This window comes from Pinus tabuliformis, chromosome 2_2 (assembly GCF_031772625.1).
Source record: "Pinus tabuliformis cultivar Carrire ecotype Pingquan chromosome 2_2, CPIR1, whole genome shotgun sequence".
NCBI classification, from domain to species: Eukaryota; Viridiplantae; Streptophyta; class Pinopsida; order Pinales; family Pinaceae; genus Pinus; species Pinus tabuliformis.
In genome coordinates, this window is record NC_142300.1 from 66,248,852 (window position 1) to 66,268,648 (window position 19,797).

Consider the following 19,797-nt stretch of genomic DNA (forward strand, 5'->3'; position numbering starts at 1 on the left):
GAGTTTCAAGAGAACATAAATGATACTTCGCCAGAGCATTTTTGAAGGAAGACAAAGATTTAGAACCACAAAAGTGCAAGATAGGTTGGGAAGCTTGACCCACATTAGCGCTAAACAAGTCAAACTCCACAATGAAGAAACCACAAGCACAAGAGTAGATGTAGGCTTCTTCTTAAAGGAGTTTCCAAAACTACGAAAGCCATTGATGCAAGACAATTAGTCAAGGCCATAATATGTTATAATGACATATCAAAGCATAGGCCAAGTAAACATCCACTTGACCAAGAACCTCTTATCAAAGGCAAATGACAAGAATCAAAGTGGTCAGAGCCTCCTTAAAAAAAATTCTCATGCCTGAGGGTGTTGACCCTCTTTTTTTTCAAATATATTATCATCGCATATTGTTGTGAATTGAAGTTCTTCTTTCAAACTTCAGAAAACTAACATTGAAGGGGACATAATCCAAGCCTTGAATCCTATCTATGACTGTACCCTTTATCGGTCATATTGCTCTTCACAACATACCTTAAACCTAAACCAAATGGCCCACCACCTAGTTGTACAAGAGAAATATATGATGACTAGGCAGTAGATGTGTTGATATCATATATGATGGCAACGTCATCATGCCCTCCAGTTTTATGATGACATGTAGTAGCATAACTTATGACATATGCATGATGCTTTTCTCTTATGGTTTATAATATTGCTATCACAACAGCATCACTAGCTTGAGTATCTTTCATTGCGCACACAAATGACTATTTGACAATGTGGCACTTCCCTCAGTGGTTGCTTTCAATTCAATTCATAATGATAGTGGCACATGTTTTTAAAACACTAATGTATCATTAGTGGAGAATCTTGGTTGTGTTTTTCTTGTTTTAGTCTAACGATTCAGTACCCACAAAATATGGCACTTGTTAGATTGTGATGACTCGGATAAAATAACTAGGTGTTTATATTCCAAGTGCTGACTTTACATACCTTGTGCCTGTTCACCATATACCCCTCATGCATTGTTATTAGCTTACTTGGGCTTTAATTCTAGTGTTGCAAGGTGATTGATGCACTTTGTTTGTTGGTCTTGTTTAGCATTGGCAGTGGCAAGTATCATTGGTATTGATGGTAGTGGTTAATGTCATCATGTTACACCTCCTAAGCATGTGTTGAATACATTGTTGTTGAACTTTAACAGTAAATTTGCAGCGAAAAATAAATAGAAAATCACCACAAAACAGCAGAAATTCAGCCCAATAAATCCCCTTCACTTTATAATGAAATCTGGAAAATTTGGGGCCTAGAGACACACAGAAAATACAGCAACTAAGACCTGGAATAGGCCCTAAGATTTTCGGCCAAAGGAAGAATTCGGCCCCCCAAAAAATGGCTGCTCTGGGAGATAATTTGACCCTGGAAATTTCTCAGTCTCCACCTGTATGCCTACACCTCGGGAAAATTCCGGCTCCCTTCCTCACACGACGCTGGCTAGAAATCTCGACTTCTCCTCACAATCTCGGCTTCATCCAAAACTCAGCCTCTCTCCTCCAAATCTTGCCCCCCTTCAGAAATCTTGGTCCTCTATCAAAATTCTCCTTCCAAAAATCAGCTGCACACTTTTCCTCTTTCTCCTCAGTCACTCAAGCCTCTCACTCATGAGAAAATCGCTTCCTCAACAATGCAATGTGTGTCTTCATCCTCTCCCTTAGGTTCTCTTTATAATTTCAAATTGAGCAAAATCCCTAACCCTCAATCTCCAAAGTGATAGACAGCTAGGATTAAATCCTAACCCACTTAGATCAATGGCTGAGATTAGATCTAAGTCACTTAAATAATTAAATATTTATCCTTAGAAATTTGCTCAATTAGCCAACATTAATTAATTAAATTAATTAATGTGTTTTTCCTAAGTTAGACTTTGGAAAGAAATCATATTAGTTGCTCCTCTCAAACAACCACCTAAAGAGGACTTCTTCTCCTGCATGCTAGGCACAAGCATACGCAGAAGACCTTTTGATGCTATAAAATCAACAACTATGCGATGGATGATTGTTTGGAATTTTGAACTTTCAAAAACATAGTCTTTGGAGCTTGATTATTGGTGATGATCGCAAAGACATCATTGGGATTTCATTGTAATTGACCCTGCTGTGAATAGACCACATGTTCACCATTGTACTACTCACTAACAACTTGCATTTATTGTACATGTGGATTCTGGTTAGCTCACAGTTTGATCTTAGTTCTCCATGGGGATAAACACATTAAGTTTGTTGAGGCATTTTAATGTCCCAACTACCCCCACCTATGAATGCATGCACTTTGAAATTTGGTTTTTTGTAGGTTTGAGCTTAAGGTCCACAAAACCTATTAAGCTCGTAGCTCAGTTGTTGCATTCTCCACTCTGTAACCATCCTTGGGCGTCATATAATATCATTCAATTGTTGGAAGAGACATACTGCCTGATCTTTGACTGGTGTTGGATTTTGACTTGACTGTTCAGATTGTTGACACATCAACTGAGCTAATGTACTTACTTGCCTCAGCTGCCTTTCCCATGGTTTAAGGTAGGCCTCACTTCACTTTGCAATGCATTTCTGATTATTTGGTTTTACTTGTTAATGGGTCTAGGTATGTTCTTATAGTTTTGTTATTGGGCCTATCATTTTGCACTCCATTCCACCTGGTGTATTCTAAACAATGGGTGCTACTCCACAATTAACTAAGCATAGTCAGAACAGCGGAACCATAAGGAAACTTGATAGAGTATGATTTATGGCTTCCAGACACTTGTGCTAACAACAATGTATGCAAAAATAGACGATGTTCAGTTCCCCAATAATGGAGGAGGTGCACCTTCTAAGTGCAAAAAGTCCTCGATTAACAAGATTATACCTAAGATCATTAAATTTCCTAAGCCTTACAAGCCATGATCACTTGTTTGGTGTGCTCACATTCTAAGATATGATTGCTTAAACGTTTAACATCTATAAGATATAGGATTCATTATATCACATTGGTCCTCCAAAATAATGAATTAGCATATACAAAATCCATAGTCTTGATTTAGCCAAATGATATTTTGCACCTAGTCAGATGTGATTAGTCGAAGTCACATAGATACACTTTAACCAAGGTTATGGGTATGTTGGTGGACATTATGCTATGTCAAAGAAACATGGTGACATGCATAAAGGTAATGACCCATTAAATACTTTACTTGGGTAATAAATCAACTACTAAAAATAACAATTTTTTTAAAAATCTTTTGGAAAGTTAATGAATAAACTTACTTTACAATCTGCTTGGAGACACTTTATTATGCATTTAGCTCCATGAAGAAATGCATCACTATCAACTGTAATACAAGCATCCACCCAGCCTTCTCTATTTATCTGTGCACAAAGTGCTTCAGCCTCACCCTTTGCTCTTAAAACTGGCATTCCCATAAGTTCTAACAGCTCCTGGTTCCAAACCAATGGAAGATGTTAGAGCCCCTTGATTTGCTAAATAGCAAGACAACCACTTGCCTCAATGCCCACAAGTTCAAGAATTTGATAAGTACAATTACATATATGTCTTGCCAACTATTACAATTTGTCAATTTGAATACAAACCAGAGTTGGTAATCAAAGAAAAGAAAAGGCATTAATTTGCCACACAAATAAACAGAACAAAACAAAAAACTGCCTACCTATCACACTAGAAATTTTGATGGTATCAGAAACACAGAATAAACAACCACATGCATTTTAGATTACAGTATAACAATTCACTATTGAAAACAACATGAAAGAGAAAACCAAGACTACATCTTCAAACTTCAAACATTTTAGTTCTTTGGAATTTAATTTTATTGTGAACGCCTCTTGTTACCCCTCAAAAGGCATGTCCAATTTGAGAAATATTTAGTGAAGTCTGGAGGACAAAATCAGACCATAGGCAATGCCCTTTGGAGGATTAGCTGACAGACAAAAGGTCTTAGGAGCAACCAAAAAGAGAGGCAAGAAGTTTGACCTTTGTTTCCAGGTTCTTGGAATAAGCTATAAATGCTGATTAGAACCATGTCATGGTTTCAAGGATCTTTAATACAATGGCTTTCTTTCTCAATCATATTATTACACAAGATGGAATACTCTCCAACCCTTTATCCTAATGAGTTTGTGGTTGCACAATTGTTGATAAAATTTCCAAGAATGGAAGTCCAGCTTTTCACTTAGAGAAGATTTCAAAGTTTCTTAGCCTCCAGGAATATTTACTATTGGCAACATTTGAGCATATTCATTCTCCAATAGCCAATCGTAGTACTGCATTTTGAGAGATCCCATGTAGAAAATCTTCTTTGTTATCTTACCCAGAATCAGTAGTTCCAGTTCTTAGCAGCTTGTCACAAAAGTGAAAATTACTCTGCCCGAGTTCAATATTTATGCTGCACAGTGTGCAAATGAAATGTTTTGGAGCCAGAATATCAACAGGACATACTCTGGCTTTGCAAACTGCAACACTGCCAACTATCAGTTGGGTAAATAAGATGACATCAGTTGACCAGCTTCCTTTAATGAAATTGTTGTTTTTCAAAATGTTAAAAGCTGCTAGAGGATAGAGCATGCTTATTCTACATGAGATAGGTGAAGTTCCCTCAAGCAGCTTGCAAGAGGTTACAAACAGTTATGAGAGACACATCATTTAACCCAAGTGAGGGCGCCTATTATAATCCTGTTTTCCGAAGATGAATGTGTTGGATCTGATAAGAAAAGGGAGAGCCATTCTTGCACATATTCTCAGCATCTATACCAGCAGGAGGGCTCTACCCTAAAACTTATGTTCAGAACTATATAATGACTGGTTGATAGCAGGTGAACACGGGCACACTGCAAGAATTACATACCATCATCAGAACTGCTCATGCATTTGCAGCAGTAGTCAATGTGTTAAAATTGGCAACTAGGGCCAAACTCCACATCAGTGATCTTATTTATGACAGCTGATATTTTTCTTGGATTCCTCTCTCCGAGAGGTATAGGATTGATCTAAAGATCATCCGATTCTGACATGTACAAATGAAGTTATGAATTTATTTTGATTATGGTCAAATTGTCAAAGTCGGCCAGCAAACTTATGTAGGCTCAGAAGCCCAACAGTTACGTCTATTCATCCTCAACGTTGCATATAAATAGAAGGTGACTTAGTCTCATTTGGACACACTCATCTTCACACTTCTCTCTCTCTCTCATCATTGATTGGGTACAGATTTCTGGGCCTCTCTCTCTCCACATGTCCGAAATTTCAGAAGACTGAATTTCTAGACAGTTTGACCAAGCATTGACCAGCATGCGTTGACCTTCTTTGACTGTGTTTTTGTGAGGGATATCTCTGTTTGGGCAGGCCGCCTTTATGGGCACAAAAATCGACGCTAATCGTTGACTGTTGACCAGTGTTGACTACAGCTAGTGCTGACCACATGTGGGCTGTTTGACCAAACTTTGACTGGGCTGAATTTGACTGTTTTGAGGGCTGTTTTATCTTGCTGTTTGGAGGCCGAAGTCGACTGAAGTTGACCAATTTGTTGAGGGTCAAATCTGCCCTGTTGACCAGTGTTCACTTTTCTGGTTAAGGCTCTTTTGTTGCTGTTATAAATTATCAAATTTGTAAATTGTACTATCTCTCTCTGCTCAACTATAGAAGACTAAAAGAAGATTTGATCAAGGGTTTCCCCACATTGGGGTTTGTCCCTAGCTGGTGCCACATCTTGTGTCCTCTTGTCTTGGCTTGTCTTCTATTGTTTATGTTTATATTCTATCTACATTTTACTATCATGTTGATGTGATTGCTAATCTGAATATTGACACTAGGCTAGTAAGAAATTGAAGTAAAATTGCTCTAAAACATAGAACATACTATTGTTGCCTAAAATTAACATGGTATCAGAGCTGAGGTGAAGACAAAGCCCAAGCAAGAGTGAAAGAGCAATCACCAAAGACAGTTGGACAAGGACAAAATGTTAAATGGGTTCCTCATCCTACTTCCCGGCTGAAGACAAGCTCCATGATAAATCTAACTATCATGGATGGAAGATGTCTCTTGATTTGACCTTGGAAGAAAAAGAAGTGATGGACTATGTGCAAGGTAAAATCCTTAAACCTCCTTCAAACACACCGGTTGCTACAAAGACCAAGTACAATAGGGCTGAAGTCAAAGCAAAGAAGATTATCAGGGATTCCATTGACAAGCATTTGGTGGCCTACATCTCTGAATTGAAGACCTCCAAGGAGATCTATGACTGGTTGGTCGGCATGTTCAAGGTTAGTAATGCTAATCAAATTCTATTTCTCAATAATAAGTTGAAGGATATTAAGAAGGGTAAGGACGAGGACATTCAATCCTATTTCTTGAGGATTATTGAGATCAAAATGATCTACTCTCGATTGGAGAAGTCATCCCTGACAGGGAATGTAATGTTTCAAACTCGGAAAAATAGTGCTACGCAAAGCAAACAATGAAAACAACACCATAAAATTAAAGCATTCAGTGCACACCCATAAAAAGTCTAGGAATAACCAATAGTTGAGCCATTTTATTATAATCTGAGAAAAATACAATAATGTGGAAGTGGTGCACCTGGGCCTGCCTCAATGGCAAGCGTGATCAAGCCCGGGTGGTAATATGTCAAGCCCATATGGCACAAATAACTGCTGCAATGATGTTTTGCGCTGCCCGTGTGAAACTATGTTGTCTGCTGCAAAGATGTTGCTGGAAACCCCACCTTTGATGCTCAGAAAATTACGGCAAGCTAACCCCGGCCTCTCCACCAAATACCAAGAATAACCCACGAAGGGATTGGCCAAATGTTGACCTCGGAGTTTTGGCCCAAATTCCCCTTAGCTCCTCTAACCACTGGCTGAGTTGGGACCCCTGATTGACCCCTTAGATCTGCCCAGAAAATTCTATAAATTTAGGAGTGTGATCCTTGCCCAAAACCCAGAAAGAGTTTCCCTTGGTTCCAACCTTCAAAAATTGACCCTTCACAGCTTGGCCCTCCACCAATTTCGAATTCTGTTGTTGTGACTGATCTTATCAATATCTGCTCTCCCAACTCCAGCAATCCTCCTCAAATGGCCCTCCAAATGATCTCCTACTTCTCCCAGCCAGCTACAATTCCTTCCTCCAACTCCCACGTGAGCCTAGTGATGGCTCTCTGCGCAGGCCCAAGTGACTGTAAATCGAACTGCCTCCAATACAGCAACCTCTTGATCCAAAACTCTCCCGAAAGGTTGATCCTCAATTGTAGGTCCAATGCCCAAACTCCCCCAGCAGTTGTTGCCCGGATGAACCCACAAACTACGTGCTCCCTTTCTGTGTCTTCCAGAAACACGCACTGGCTGAGACAAATGCTGAATGATGTCACTGTGAAACTCCACCGGGTCTCCTCCAAGGTAGTACGAATTGCCTTCCTAGGGTGGCACTCGAAGTCCACCGAAGCAAGGGTTGAGATCAACGCTCAGAGACACTGGTGTGCTAAACAGCACAATGACCTGGCTAAGCAGCTCGAGCAACTAAGGTTGAGTTCAATATGTCAAAAAGATAAGTTGTTGAAATAAGGAGAATTGTCTTCCTCATATAGATTTCATGGAACACTTTTCCCTCCATTTTCCCTCCATCGTGGGTCCCTCACTTAACCATCGATTTCCCCTCCATGCAAATCGAACTAGGGAATGCGTATTCTCCTAGTGTGGGTGGCCCCCATGTACAAATTAACCACATCGAAATAACTTCTACTAAGTCTAGCCTCCTAATAAAATCGAATGGGCCCCATCACCTCCAAAATCGGCCCCAAAATGTAGAAATTAATCCTGTTCCAAAATAATTTAGGAAGGGACATTACAGTCCTTCCCTCTCAAATGTTGCTTGTCCCCAAGCAACTTCAGTGTTGGATGCTCAAGTATGCGCTCGCTCTCCCAAGTAGCATCCTCATCTAGCAAGCTCCTCCAATACACCAAAAATCACGTGTCCTCAAGAATGCCTGAGCAAGCATCCTCTCTAACTGTTGCTCCCCACTCTCACTGCAAAATGTGCCAGGGTCACAAATGTGCCACTAGATCGTACCTGACCTCTACACTGTCTTAATACGAAAGAATCCTTCAATACCAGTATCCCAGGCCATCCTGTCCAACATGAAGCTCCCCTCGCTCCACTCATTATCTTGCCCGGTGCAAGTACCAGAAGTCCCTTGCTCCATCAGTGATTCACTAAAGCCCAATGGAACATCTGTATGATCTTCCCCTATAGTAGCCAGCACATCCCTAAAGGTTATTGAGTTGTGAAGAGTTGTGATGCCCCAGTTCCCTGCTAGTCCTAGAGTGGTGCCACCATGTTGACGCTACGCTGCTTTGACTATGAAATACTCCCGATAATGCGCAGACAATATCCTCCCCTCTTGAGGCCTAGCAGCGAAAAATCTATGAGCGTCAAGCTCATGTTGCCCGGGCATCTCCATGATGCCAATATCTACCCCTCCACTACCAATCTCAACTCTGAGCCATAACAAGACAAGTTTGCCTCGCCATGCAATGGAAGTTTCAGTGATCCCCCATGTGTCAAACCCGAAGTGAACTGGATCATCCTCTACCATGCCCCTACTCGTCACAAAGTGGAGTGATCTGCCCACCAATCGGATCCACGGATTCCCTAAACACGGAGAGCTCATAACTCCCACTCCTCACAGGATGTCGTTGTGTAACGTCGTTACCAGCTAGAACCCATCTGGCCCTCATCTCCGATCCCTGTATGTATTCCCTAGGTAGACCCCAAGTATAAGAAGTAGGTCTCATGCCTGTGAAACTGCCCTGCTCTTGCTAGACCACGCAATGAAATCCGTTATCTCAACTCCTGATGATACACCTCGACACTGCTCGGAGTCTGGGTACCCTCCTGTAGACGAAGTCTACCATCCACCGTCCCTCAAGTGTGAGCTCAGGGGTGGAATATATGCTACCTCGACTATCAACCATGCCATCCCCAGGCCTATATTCAATAGCTCATGCACCTACCAAGGATTTCAACTAAAGGGTCTCCTCCTAGCTCATGGCACGCGGTGTCTCATCCAACTGTTTAGGGTGAGCCTCCCATACCCTACTTCCTAAATGGAGAGTGTCAAGGGGAAACAACCAAACACTCTATGATTGTAAGTAACATGGGAGGATAATGGGTGGGTATTCCCAAACAGTATGATCAAAATTCTGTCGGAATGCCCAAGAGTGATCCTACAAACGACACTCTCTCCACCTTGGATCGGCTGATAACTCCCTCAAAGCCTTGTCTCCTCTAAGTATGGTGTCCCTAGATGCTAAACAATGTCCTCATCGATCCTAGGTGAGCTGCATCCAACGATACACCTAATGCCCCTGTCCATATGCCTCCTTGGAGGCAACGCTCCAAGAGCCCACTACGTCGCACCATGCATCACTACACACCACCAAGCAACACCACATTCCTCGACATGCCACTATATGTCGCAACCTATCCCTGTACACCAAAATGTAAAGCCTTGAAATTTTTTTAACAGGATATAACTATTCAAAATATAAGAATTTATCAATTTGATGTTGAGTACCTACCTGGCTGAAGATGCTTCTGATTTGCTCCAGTTCTTGCTCCCGTTAGCAAAAGACCAAAAACCTCCCAACCAAACTAGGTACAGTCTCAGCACCCAACCCCCATAATACTTCAAATTCGAAATATTTTCGCCCCCGTGCCCAAAAGCCTCAAGAACAACTGCTCAAGCTCCATTATTCTCTATGTCTTCCTCTTGTCAGTTCCTCCTCTGCCTCTCTCTGTATAAAAGAATGTCCCCCTTTCTACAGTACCCTTCCTCCTTTTATGCCCCCAGAGACTCCTCCACTGCTTCCCCTTTCTTTATTGTTTTAATTTGATAAGTTCATAAGTTGCAGAGGCGGTCACCGCCTTCTCCCTTCCCAATTTGTTGACCATGCACTCTTATTTATACAATACCTCCTCAATCATAATGTTATGTTTCACTTTTGTTTAAATCGAATTATTTTCATAGTATTATGGTTTTATATATTCTTCTCTTTATTACATTCACTATTTAATATATATATACTTTCCTTTGATTTTATAGAATATGTTGTTTCTTTTGTAGAATAATATGTATATTATAATTCTTTTGTACATAATACTTTTGTGTATAATTCATACTTCCTTTGTTGTGAGTTCACTATATTACATTTATCTTTAAATTTTTATATAGTAGAATTATATATATGTATTATGGTGGTGGTACGTATATCACATACCCTACTATGTTCTTGTAAGTTAAGTATTCATTTCAATAGCTAATTCGTTACCCTAAATACAAACGTTTTTTTTTTAATATTAACTAATATATATACTAGTGCAGTGCAGGTGATGCATGCATATGTAGGTATCATATGCACGTCTCGTGTGCATGCTAATATCTCTATGTCCCCAATAATTTAAGATGGGTCTTTACATACACCCCTCCTTTAGAAAACTTCGTCCCGAAGTTAGGGCATATAGAATATTAGTAATTATTTAGCGATAAGTATAATCATGTAAGGATTATGTTCCATAATTGGATTTTCGTTTAATGTGGGGACACTTTAAAATTTATATTTTTAAAACTTGTAGTTTTTTTTTTTTTACAACTTTAATATCCATGCTTTGTCCCAGCCGGGTGCCCAAGCTATTCTAAAATCATCCTATCCTTCCTAATCTCTTCCGCTCCCATCCAATCCTTCCTCCACTGGAGTATGTCATGGCTTCAGCTATACTGATCTGTGTCGACTATATCGACTTGATTTCTCAGTAGGCATCCGGCAGTCATCATCACACATCTAGGGGAGCGTGGCTCGCACAGTCCTCCCATGACTCCAGGCTTTGGAGGATAAACAGTGGGTAATACCTCCACCCCTCCCTGTAGGACCAGGGTTATCACCCTATCATGGAATCTTATTGAGCCTCAATTGTTCTTGAAGCTTTTGTCATCACATGGTCATTTTGGTAATGATGTTATCTGCAACGTAAACACTTGTCCATACATTATAACATATGCATTAATATATTCAAAATAAACAATTTCTGTATAATTCATACATGTTATCTACAATATAACATACTTGGCCATATCTAGCTCATGTTATTAGCTTTCATATTAACCTGTAATTATTCTTTTATTTCTAGCTCATCAATCATATCCATATGCATCAATGAGACAAATTTATAGATATCTTAATTCATAACATAATTCATGATTTAGATTTTATAGCAAGTTTCATATTGGTATTTATATCCTAACAATGTTAATTAAATGAAGGCTGTAGAGCATTTGAAACAACATCACAAGATGGAAGACAATTGAAGTCGCATACTGAGAAATGCATCATAATTTCAGATTGAAGTAATTGTAAAATTGGCTCTCATTGCCACTTGAAGTTGCATAGTTAACAGGTATTATAGTTCAGGTTTGATATGCCCAGTTGAGCAGATAAATTGATCTTTGTGCTTACTTGGTTATGCCTTTCCTCTGCACATATATAGCATGCGAATCTTGGTAACAACTAGATACCCCCGACTACGGCTATGCCATCCTGTACCGTCCTGTGTCCTGCCTGTGTCACTGCAGCGGTCACTCCCCACAAGTACTCAATGCGATGTGAGGCACTCCCCCATGTGCCTCCATGCCCATCTGCAAACCAATGCTCCACGCTAGATGCTCCTACCCATCCCCGAATGAGATGGTCTAAAGTTGTGTACCTATGCGTCGACCCACACCCGACCAGTATCTTCACCTCCATCGTCGCATCATCAAACCCTCCGGTGAATGGATCTTCACTCCGAATCCTCCCTGAGGGATCCAAGAAGTGAATCTCCCTATGTGTCAACAATGATGCTACCCTTGCACTACTCCTTTGTGTACTATGTGCCCCAGGCCCCCACACAAAAGTGAAGAATCCCCAACTCCATACAAGGCACCATATGGTAGCCTACCAATGCCACCTCCTCCGACGAACTACTGCCAGTGTGTGTTGATCACCCCGTGATCCTGTGTACAAATGTCGTACCAAGTCAACCCAAGAAGCTTGTCCAGAAACAGGTTGGCCACTGGTGCTGACCAAAACTCTCCTAGCAAAGGCGCACGCTCGACTGCTAGGTCAACTATACCCTCTAGGTCGTAGTCAACCAGTATACCTGGGAAATGATAGGTGGTCCCTCCTGAATCCCAATGCCAGTCGGGGTTTCCAACATCCCCAGTGCCTGGAAACTCCAGCTGAGCTCCACCTAGGTCCACTACCATCCCCATAGCCTACTCCACCGAGTACCAACTCAGCATCTCTCGCCACCCAACCCCAAGAGAGGGATCGAATGCACGAACTCCGACACATAAAACAACCCCAGCATGTGGGTGTTGCACCCTGTGCAACTCAGGTCGTCTCATCTCGCCATCCTGGTCAATAAATAAAATATGACTAGGTAGCTCTATCTCTCTCTGTCGAATGGGCCAAGGTAACCTAATAGTGCTGCCAACCCCGTTTATGTATGCCCGAAGAGAGCTGCTCTCACGCTCCAACGTGCACTCTAGCTGCACTAGTAGGGAATCCAACCACTCCCCAACGTGAGTCAATTTGGTCGTGGACTCGGCACAAACCGCTCTCATGCCCTCCAACTCCTTGTTCTGCTGCAGAATAGCCTCACGCACTAATGCGACCTTCCTTTTTAATGCTAGAAGGTCGGCCTGAAACTGGTGGAACTGTCGTGGGCATCTATTGCCTGTAAACTCGGTCACAACTCCAGATACCTCAGCAATTGTTGGCATCTCGTCCATGGGTGGCTCCTCCTCAACAGATGGCTCTATGTGTGTAGGCTCTATCTTCTCCACCAAGGTGTCAACTGGGGCTATCAAAGAGGTCTCTAATAAAGGTGACTCCTGTGCCACACCGGGTATATCGATGTGCTCCTCACCATCCTGTGAGGTCTCAGCATCATGCTCAACCTCCTCCTCGGGCTCCTGATATCTGAAGCCAGGTCTCCACCAGCAAAAGCGCCCCCTGGTCTCACCCTCTAATTGTCTTTGTCCTGCCTGCTCCTTTTCAAGAGATCTGGTGCCCTGATCTGGTCGACTTTCCCCACATGATGTAGATGGTTGCACCCCCACGACCTCCTCACCTCTAACGTCTTTGTTGTAAGGGTGAGGATGGGTTTGGTCTATCACCCTCCTCAACTAGGCCAACCGCTCATCGTCCCAGTGAATTCTACCCCAGAATTTCTGCATACTAGATTTCCCTTGAGCCATGGGTTTGTCTCCAATTTCACTCGTCATTGTCCACTCATACCCAAAGCTTCCATGATCTTTTCGCTAATTTTTCACAGTTGGGCCAAGATCATGCTCCGATACCACTGTAATGTTCCAAACTAGGAAAAAATAATGCTACGCAAAGAAAACAATAAAAACAACACCATAAAATTGAAACATTCAGTGCACACCCATAAAAATTCCAAGAATAACCAATCGTTGAGTCATTTTATTATAATCTAGGAGAAAAGTACAATAATGTGGAAGTGGGGCACCTAGGCTTGCCACAGTGGCAAGCGTGATCTAGCCCAGGTGGTAATATGTCAAGCCCACATGGCACAAATAACTGCTGCAATGATGCCCTGTGTTGTCCTTGTGAAACTATGTTGTCTGCTGCAAAGATGTTGCTGGAAACCCCACCTCTGGTGCTCAGAAAATTACAGGAAACTAACCCCGGCCTCTCCACCAAATACCCATAACAACCCACGAAGGGATTAGCCAAATGTTGACCTCAGAATTTTGGCCCAAATTCCCCTTAGCTCCTCTAGCTACTGACTAAGTTGGGACCCCTGTTTGACCCCTTAGATCTGCTCAAAAAATTCTATAAAATTAGGAGTGTGATCCTTGCCCAAAACCCAGAAAAAACTAGAAAGGGTTTCCCTTAGTTCCAACCTTCAAAAATTGACCATTCACAGCGTGGCCCTCCACCAATTTCGAATTTTGTTGTTGTGACTGATCTTGTCAATCTTTGCTCTCCCAACTCCAACAATCCTCCTCAAACAGCCCTCCAAATGATCTCCTACTTCTCCCGGCCAGCTCCAGTGTTAGGTCCCTATAATACTAATGTATTCCCTCATTGTTATTAGTGTAGCCCCCTTATTGTTATTGTTGTGCCCCATAAAAGCCCACTATTGTTATTTTGGTGCCCTTACATTATTATTGTTATGTTGGCTCTGATTATATTGTGACCCCTTAGATTCCTATATATAAAAAGGAGGTTGTGTTATTTGAATCATCCAAGAATTGTTCATTGTGTAATGTAAAGAAGGTTTCCCCTCGAAGACGCTGATTTTGAAGGCGTTAATCTATCTTTTCTTCTATTTTGTGAGTTGGTTGCATAACATTTGGTATCAGAGATTTGGATTCTAGGGTTTCGTTGCTCCAAATAGGTCATCATGGCATTTGCGCTATAACTTCTTTTCTGCGACATTTCAGAAGCTAAAAGAAAAACCTATTTGAGCCAAAATCTCGTTGAACCTCGGGTCCAAATTTCAGATCTTGTCTCGCTATATTTTCCGAAATATGATCCAAGGAAGTTAGGGTTTTTGCAGGATCCCGAATTACATCCCAAACAGGTGACCTTGGGAAAATTGTCATAACTCTCTCCGAGTATCAGATTGAAATTTCGTAAGAAGTTGCAGAAAGAGGACGCACTGTAGTTTTCTGTGTAGCATTTTCAAGTCCGAAGGTAGAAACAGTGATACGTGGCACTTTGTGTCTGCTCTACTGAAGACTTCAATAGACTTCAATCTTGATCAGACCTGTGGGGCTGGAAAGAGGTTTCAAAGGGCTACCATAGGACGAAATTGCAGACATTGGAGATCTGAAATTGCAGAGATACAGCAGATTCAATATCGAGCTCCTACAAAGCAAAAAAAAGGTTTGTAGTCTTTTTAAAAAATTTCATAAGTTTGGTTTGAAAATTATTTTGAAGTGATTCAAAAAGGCATAGTGAAGCATAATTATCATTAATTGATGCCTTGAAGAAAGAAAATGGAAACAACTAGTAAGCAACCTGCAAACTCCGCTATGACACATGAAGAAGGGGAAGAAATGCAACATGATATATCAAAATTGCAAGACCAAATGCAACAAATTTTGCTCTCGCAAAAAGTGACGAAGAATGAATTGGAAGCCATGATGAATGTTAAGACAGACGGTATAAAAAGGGACATGGTAGTTTTGAATGATGGTTTAAAATCAGACATGGAAGCAATGATGAATGTCAAGATAGAAGGATTGAAAGAAGGTTTGGCAAAGTTGCTAGAAGAAAGGTGTCCCATTGGTGACAAGGCAATCCATGAAAATCATGATGAAGATAAAAGAAATATCAATCACGATTTTAGAGACTCCCATGTGGGGTTTAAGAACCACCACATTCCAAAGATAGAGATGAGGAAGTTTGATGGCAAGGATCTGGTAACTTGGATACTACAGATGGAGCAATATTTTGATCTATAGGATGTGCAACCCTCACAAAAGGTACGTATTGCATCTTTATATTTAGAACCTAATCAGTTTGTATGGTATAGATGGCTTTGTTCTCATAAACTACTTGTCACCTGGTCAATTTTTATGGAAGAAATGATAGCACATTATGAAGATACAAAGAGCAACACCTTCTTTAGCCAATTGATAAATCTCAAACAAAAGGGTTCAATGGTGGAGCACATTGAAGACTTCCAAAAAATGAATATTAAGGTAACTGATATTCCAGAGCAACATAAGATTGATGTCTTCATAGGGACTTCAAAAGATAACATCCAACATGAGGTTCACCTTTGAGAACCTGATTTCTTGGAGAAGGCATTCAGGGTGGCAAGAAAAGTTGAAAGCAAAATTATAGCAACAACGAAGTCTACCAATCACAACTATAAAGATGGAAGTGTTACTAATCATAGTCTTCCACAACCTACAAGGTTGACACCACAACAATTGGAGGAAAGAAGAACAAAAGGGCTTTGTTACAGTTGGGATAGCAAATACACTAAAGGTCATACGTGTGTGGAGAAGAAATTAATCTACATAGATTGTGAAGGGGAGGAAGAAAAGGAACAAGAAACATCAAAAGAGGGGGATATACACCAAGAATCAACCCCAAAGAAAGAAGAAATGAATCCGGCCACATCTTGTAATGCATTGGTAGGACTTACCATTCCTCAAACTCTCAAGATAGAAAGACATCAAGAAGAAAAAGGTAATAGTGTTGATTGATTCGGGTAATACCCATAATTTTATTCATTGTAAAATAGCAAAGGAATTAAATTGCTTCCTATATCCAACACCAGAGTGTTAAGTGATGGTTGCAAATGGAGGAACCATAAATTACTCTGGAAAGTGCCATAATAATGTTGAAAAAGGTAATAGTGTTGATTGATTCGGGTAGTACCCATAATTTTATTCATTGTAAGATAGCAAAGGAATTAAATTGCTTCCTATATCCAGCACCAGAGTGTCAAGTGATGCTTGCAAATGGAGGAACCATAAATTACTCTGGAAAGTGCCATAATATCAAGCTATCCATGGGAGAATATGTATTGAAAAGTCCAATGCTTTCCATTCCAATGGGTGGCGTGGATGTTGTACTAAGAGTCCAATGGTTACAATCTTTGGGTACGATAACTTTTAATTTTCAAGAACTTTTCTTGAAATTTTTTTGGGAAGGAAAGGAAGTTGAATTAAGGGGTATCGCAAGGAAACCAAGAAAGATAATCAGCTCTAATAGCATGAAAGCTTCTAAAGAAAGAACAATGGGGCATAATTACACAATTATGTTCTCTAGAGGTTCAAACATCGAAATCATCTATTTCTCCAGACCTCCAAAAAGTCTTGGACAATCATTCCAAGGTATTTGAGACTCCCAAAGGCCTCCCACCTATTCATGATCATGATCATGCTATTCATTTGATTCCAGGAAGTATTCCTCCAAACTTCAGGCTTTACAGATATCCCTATGCTCAAAAGAGTGAAATTGAATGTATAGTTGCAGAAATGTTAGAGGCGGGTACAATTCAACCTAGTCAAAGTTCTTTCTCTGCTCTAGTAGCATTGGTGCACAAGAATGATGGATCATGGCGCATGGGTCCGGATTATAGGTAGCTCAACAAGCTCACTATTAAAGATAAATTTCTCATTCATGTCATTGATGAATTATTGGATGAATTACATGGAACAATTTACTTCACCAAGTTGGATCTTCTTTTAGGATATCATCAAATAAGAATGAAGACTGAAGACATTCCGAAAACAACATTTAGAACTCATGAAGTTCATTATGAATTTTTGGTCATGCCTTTTGGCCTTACCAATGCACCTTCTACATTTCAAGGTTTGATGAATTCCATTTTCAAACTCTTCCTTGGAAAATTTGTGTTAGTAGTTTTTGATAATATACTAATCTACAGCAAGTCTTGGAAGGATCGTGTTGACCATGTTGACAGGGTGTTCAAGCTATTAGAGGAGAACAATTATATGCAAAAACCTCCAAATGTTTCTTTGGAGTACAAGAGGTGGAATATCTGGGTCATATTGTATCTCATGAGGGTGTTAAGGTAGACCCTAACAAAATTAAAGCCATTAAGGAATGGAAAATCCCCACATCCATAAAGCATCTGCGAGGATTTCTTGGGTTGACAGGGTATTATCGCAAGTTTATTAAGAATTATGGGAGAATAGCAGCACCTCTAACAACATTACTGAAGAAAGATGCATTTTCTTGGACTCCAGAAGCAACTAAGGCCTTTGAGCATCTTAAAGAGGCAATGTGCCAAGCACCGGTCTTAGCTACGTCAAACTTCACAAAAACCTTTATTGTGGAATGTGATGCCTCAGGAAATTGAATTGGTGTTGTTTTAATGCAAGAAGGAAAACCCATTGCTTTTGAAAGTCGTCCAATCAAAGGAAAGCATTTACACATAGCGATTGATGAGAAGGAAATGTTGGCAATACTACATGCACTTAATAAATGGTGACCTTACCTAATGGGAAGGCACTTCAAGGTAAAAACAGATCATGATAGTCTTAAATACTTTTTAGAACAAAGATTATCTTCAGAGGAACAGCAAAAATGGTTCACAAAGATGTTGGGTTATGACTTTGAAATCATCTACAGAAAAGGGAAGCAAAATGTTATTGCAGATGCACTCTCAAGAAAGGATGAGGATGTGGAAGCATTGCTTTGTGCCATTCCCATTATCCAACTAGATTGGATAAGCGAAGACAGGGATGAATGGAAGAATGGCGAAGAAGTGTTGGCACTCATTTAAAAGTTGCAGCAAGATCCTAGTACATCTGATACATTTAGATGGAAAAATGATGCATTATGGTACAAAGATCGCTTATACCTTTGTAAGAATTCCCAACTCAAACAAAAGATTCTTCTGGAATTGCACACCTCTCCCTTAGGAGGGCACTCAGGATTTTAAAAACTTACCACAGGATTAAGAAGGAATTTTTTTGGGATGGCCTTAAATCTGATATTCAAAAGTTTGTGGCGGAATGTTTGGTTTGCCAAAAAAATAAAGTTGAAACAATTAAGACCCCGGGTCTGTTACAACCTTTATCCATTCCAAGTCAACGTTGGCAGGAGGTTTCACTGGATTTTATCATAGGTTTACCCAAGTCCAAAGGAAAGAGTGTCATCATGGTGGTAGTTGACAGACTTACCAAGAATGCACACTTTTGTGCATTATCTCATCCATTTAAAGCCAGTACAGTTGCAACTACATTTATGGAAACAATTCAAAAGCTACATGGAAACCCAAAGATTATTGTAAGAGACAAAGATTCTATTTTCACTGGAAATTTTTGGACGAAATTATTTTCTTGTCTGGGTACTCAATTAGCTCATAGCTCATCTTATCATCCTCAATCAGATGGGCAAACTAAGATATTAAACAAATGTTTGGAAGGATATCTTCGTTGCTTTGTATCTGATAAACAAACACAATGGGTCAAATGGTTACCTCTGGCTGAATGGTGGTATAACACTTCCTTCCATACTGCAGCAAAAATGACCCCATTTATGGCACTTTATGGATATCATCCACCATCCATCACGTCATCTTTAAGAGAAAATTCTAAGGTTCAAGCAGTGGAATATCACATAGAGCATCAACAAGTTCTCCAACTCTTAAAGGATAACCTCACTTTGGCGCAAAATAAAATGAAACAACAGACAAATCAACATCGCAGCGAAAAAAGTTTTGATGTAGGCAACTGGGTATTTTTACGACTACAACCATACAAACAAATGTCCCTCAAGCAAGCTAAGAAGGATAATAAATTATCACCAAAGTATTATGGTCCTTACAAGGTGTTGCAAAAAATTGGTACTATGGCATACAAATTGGAGCTTCCTACATCTTCCAGAGTGCACCCAGTTTTCCATGTTTCATGCTTAAAGAAGGTTATAGGTGACAAGCTCCCAGTTCAAACAATATTGCCAGAACTTGACGAGGAAGTAAAAATCATATTCGAACCTAAAGCAGTCACGGAAACAAGAACTCGACAGTTACAAAATCGATCAATTTCAAAGTATCTCATCAAACGGAAGAACTTACTCAAGCATTGAGGACAACGCTTTTTTTATAGAAAAGGAGGATGAGAATTTTATACAAACGCATCCAAAACTACTCAAGCATTGAGGACAACGCTTTTTTTAACGAGAGGGGCATGCTAGGTCCCTA

General features: G+C 40.4%; 1 protein-coding gene across 1 annotated transcript in view; it reads right to left on the reverse strand.

Moving 5' to 3' along the window:
* LOC149191476 (5'-3' exonuclease family protein) overlaps nucleotides 1–19,797 on the reverse strand; it is a 407,948-nt gene that overhangs the window by 238,688 nt on the left and 149,463 nt on the right. Inside the window, exon 3 of the mRNA XM_089406660.1 lies at nucleotides 3,294–3,464. Coding sequence (XP_089262786.1) covers nucleotides 3,294–3,464 — 171 coding nt within the window. The remainder of the gene's footprint in view (nucleotides 1–3,293; nucleotides 3,465–19,797) is intronic.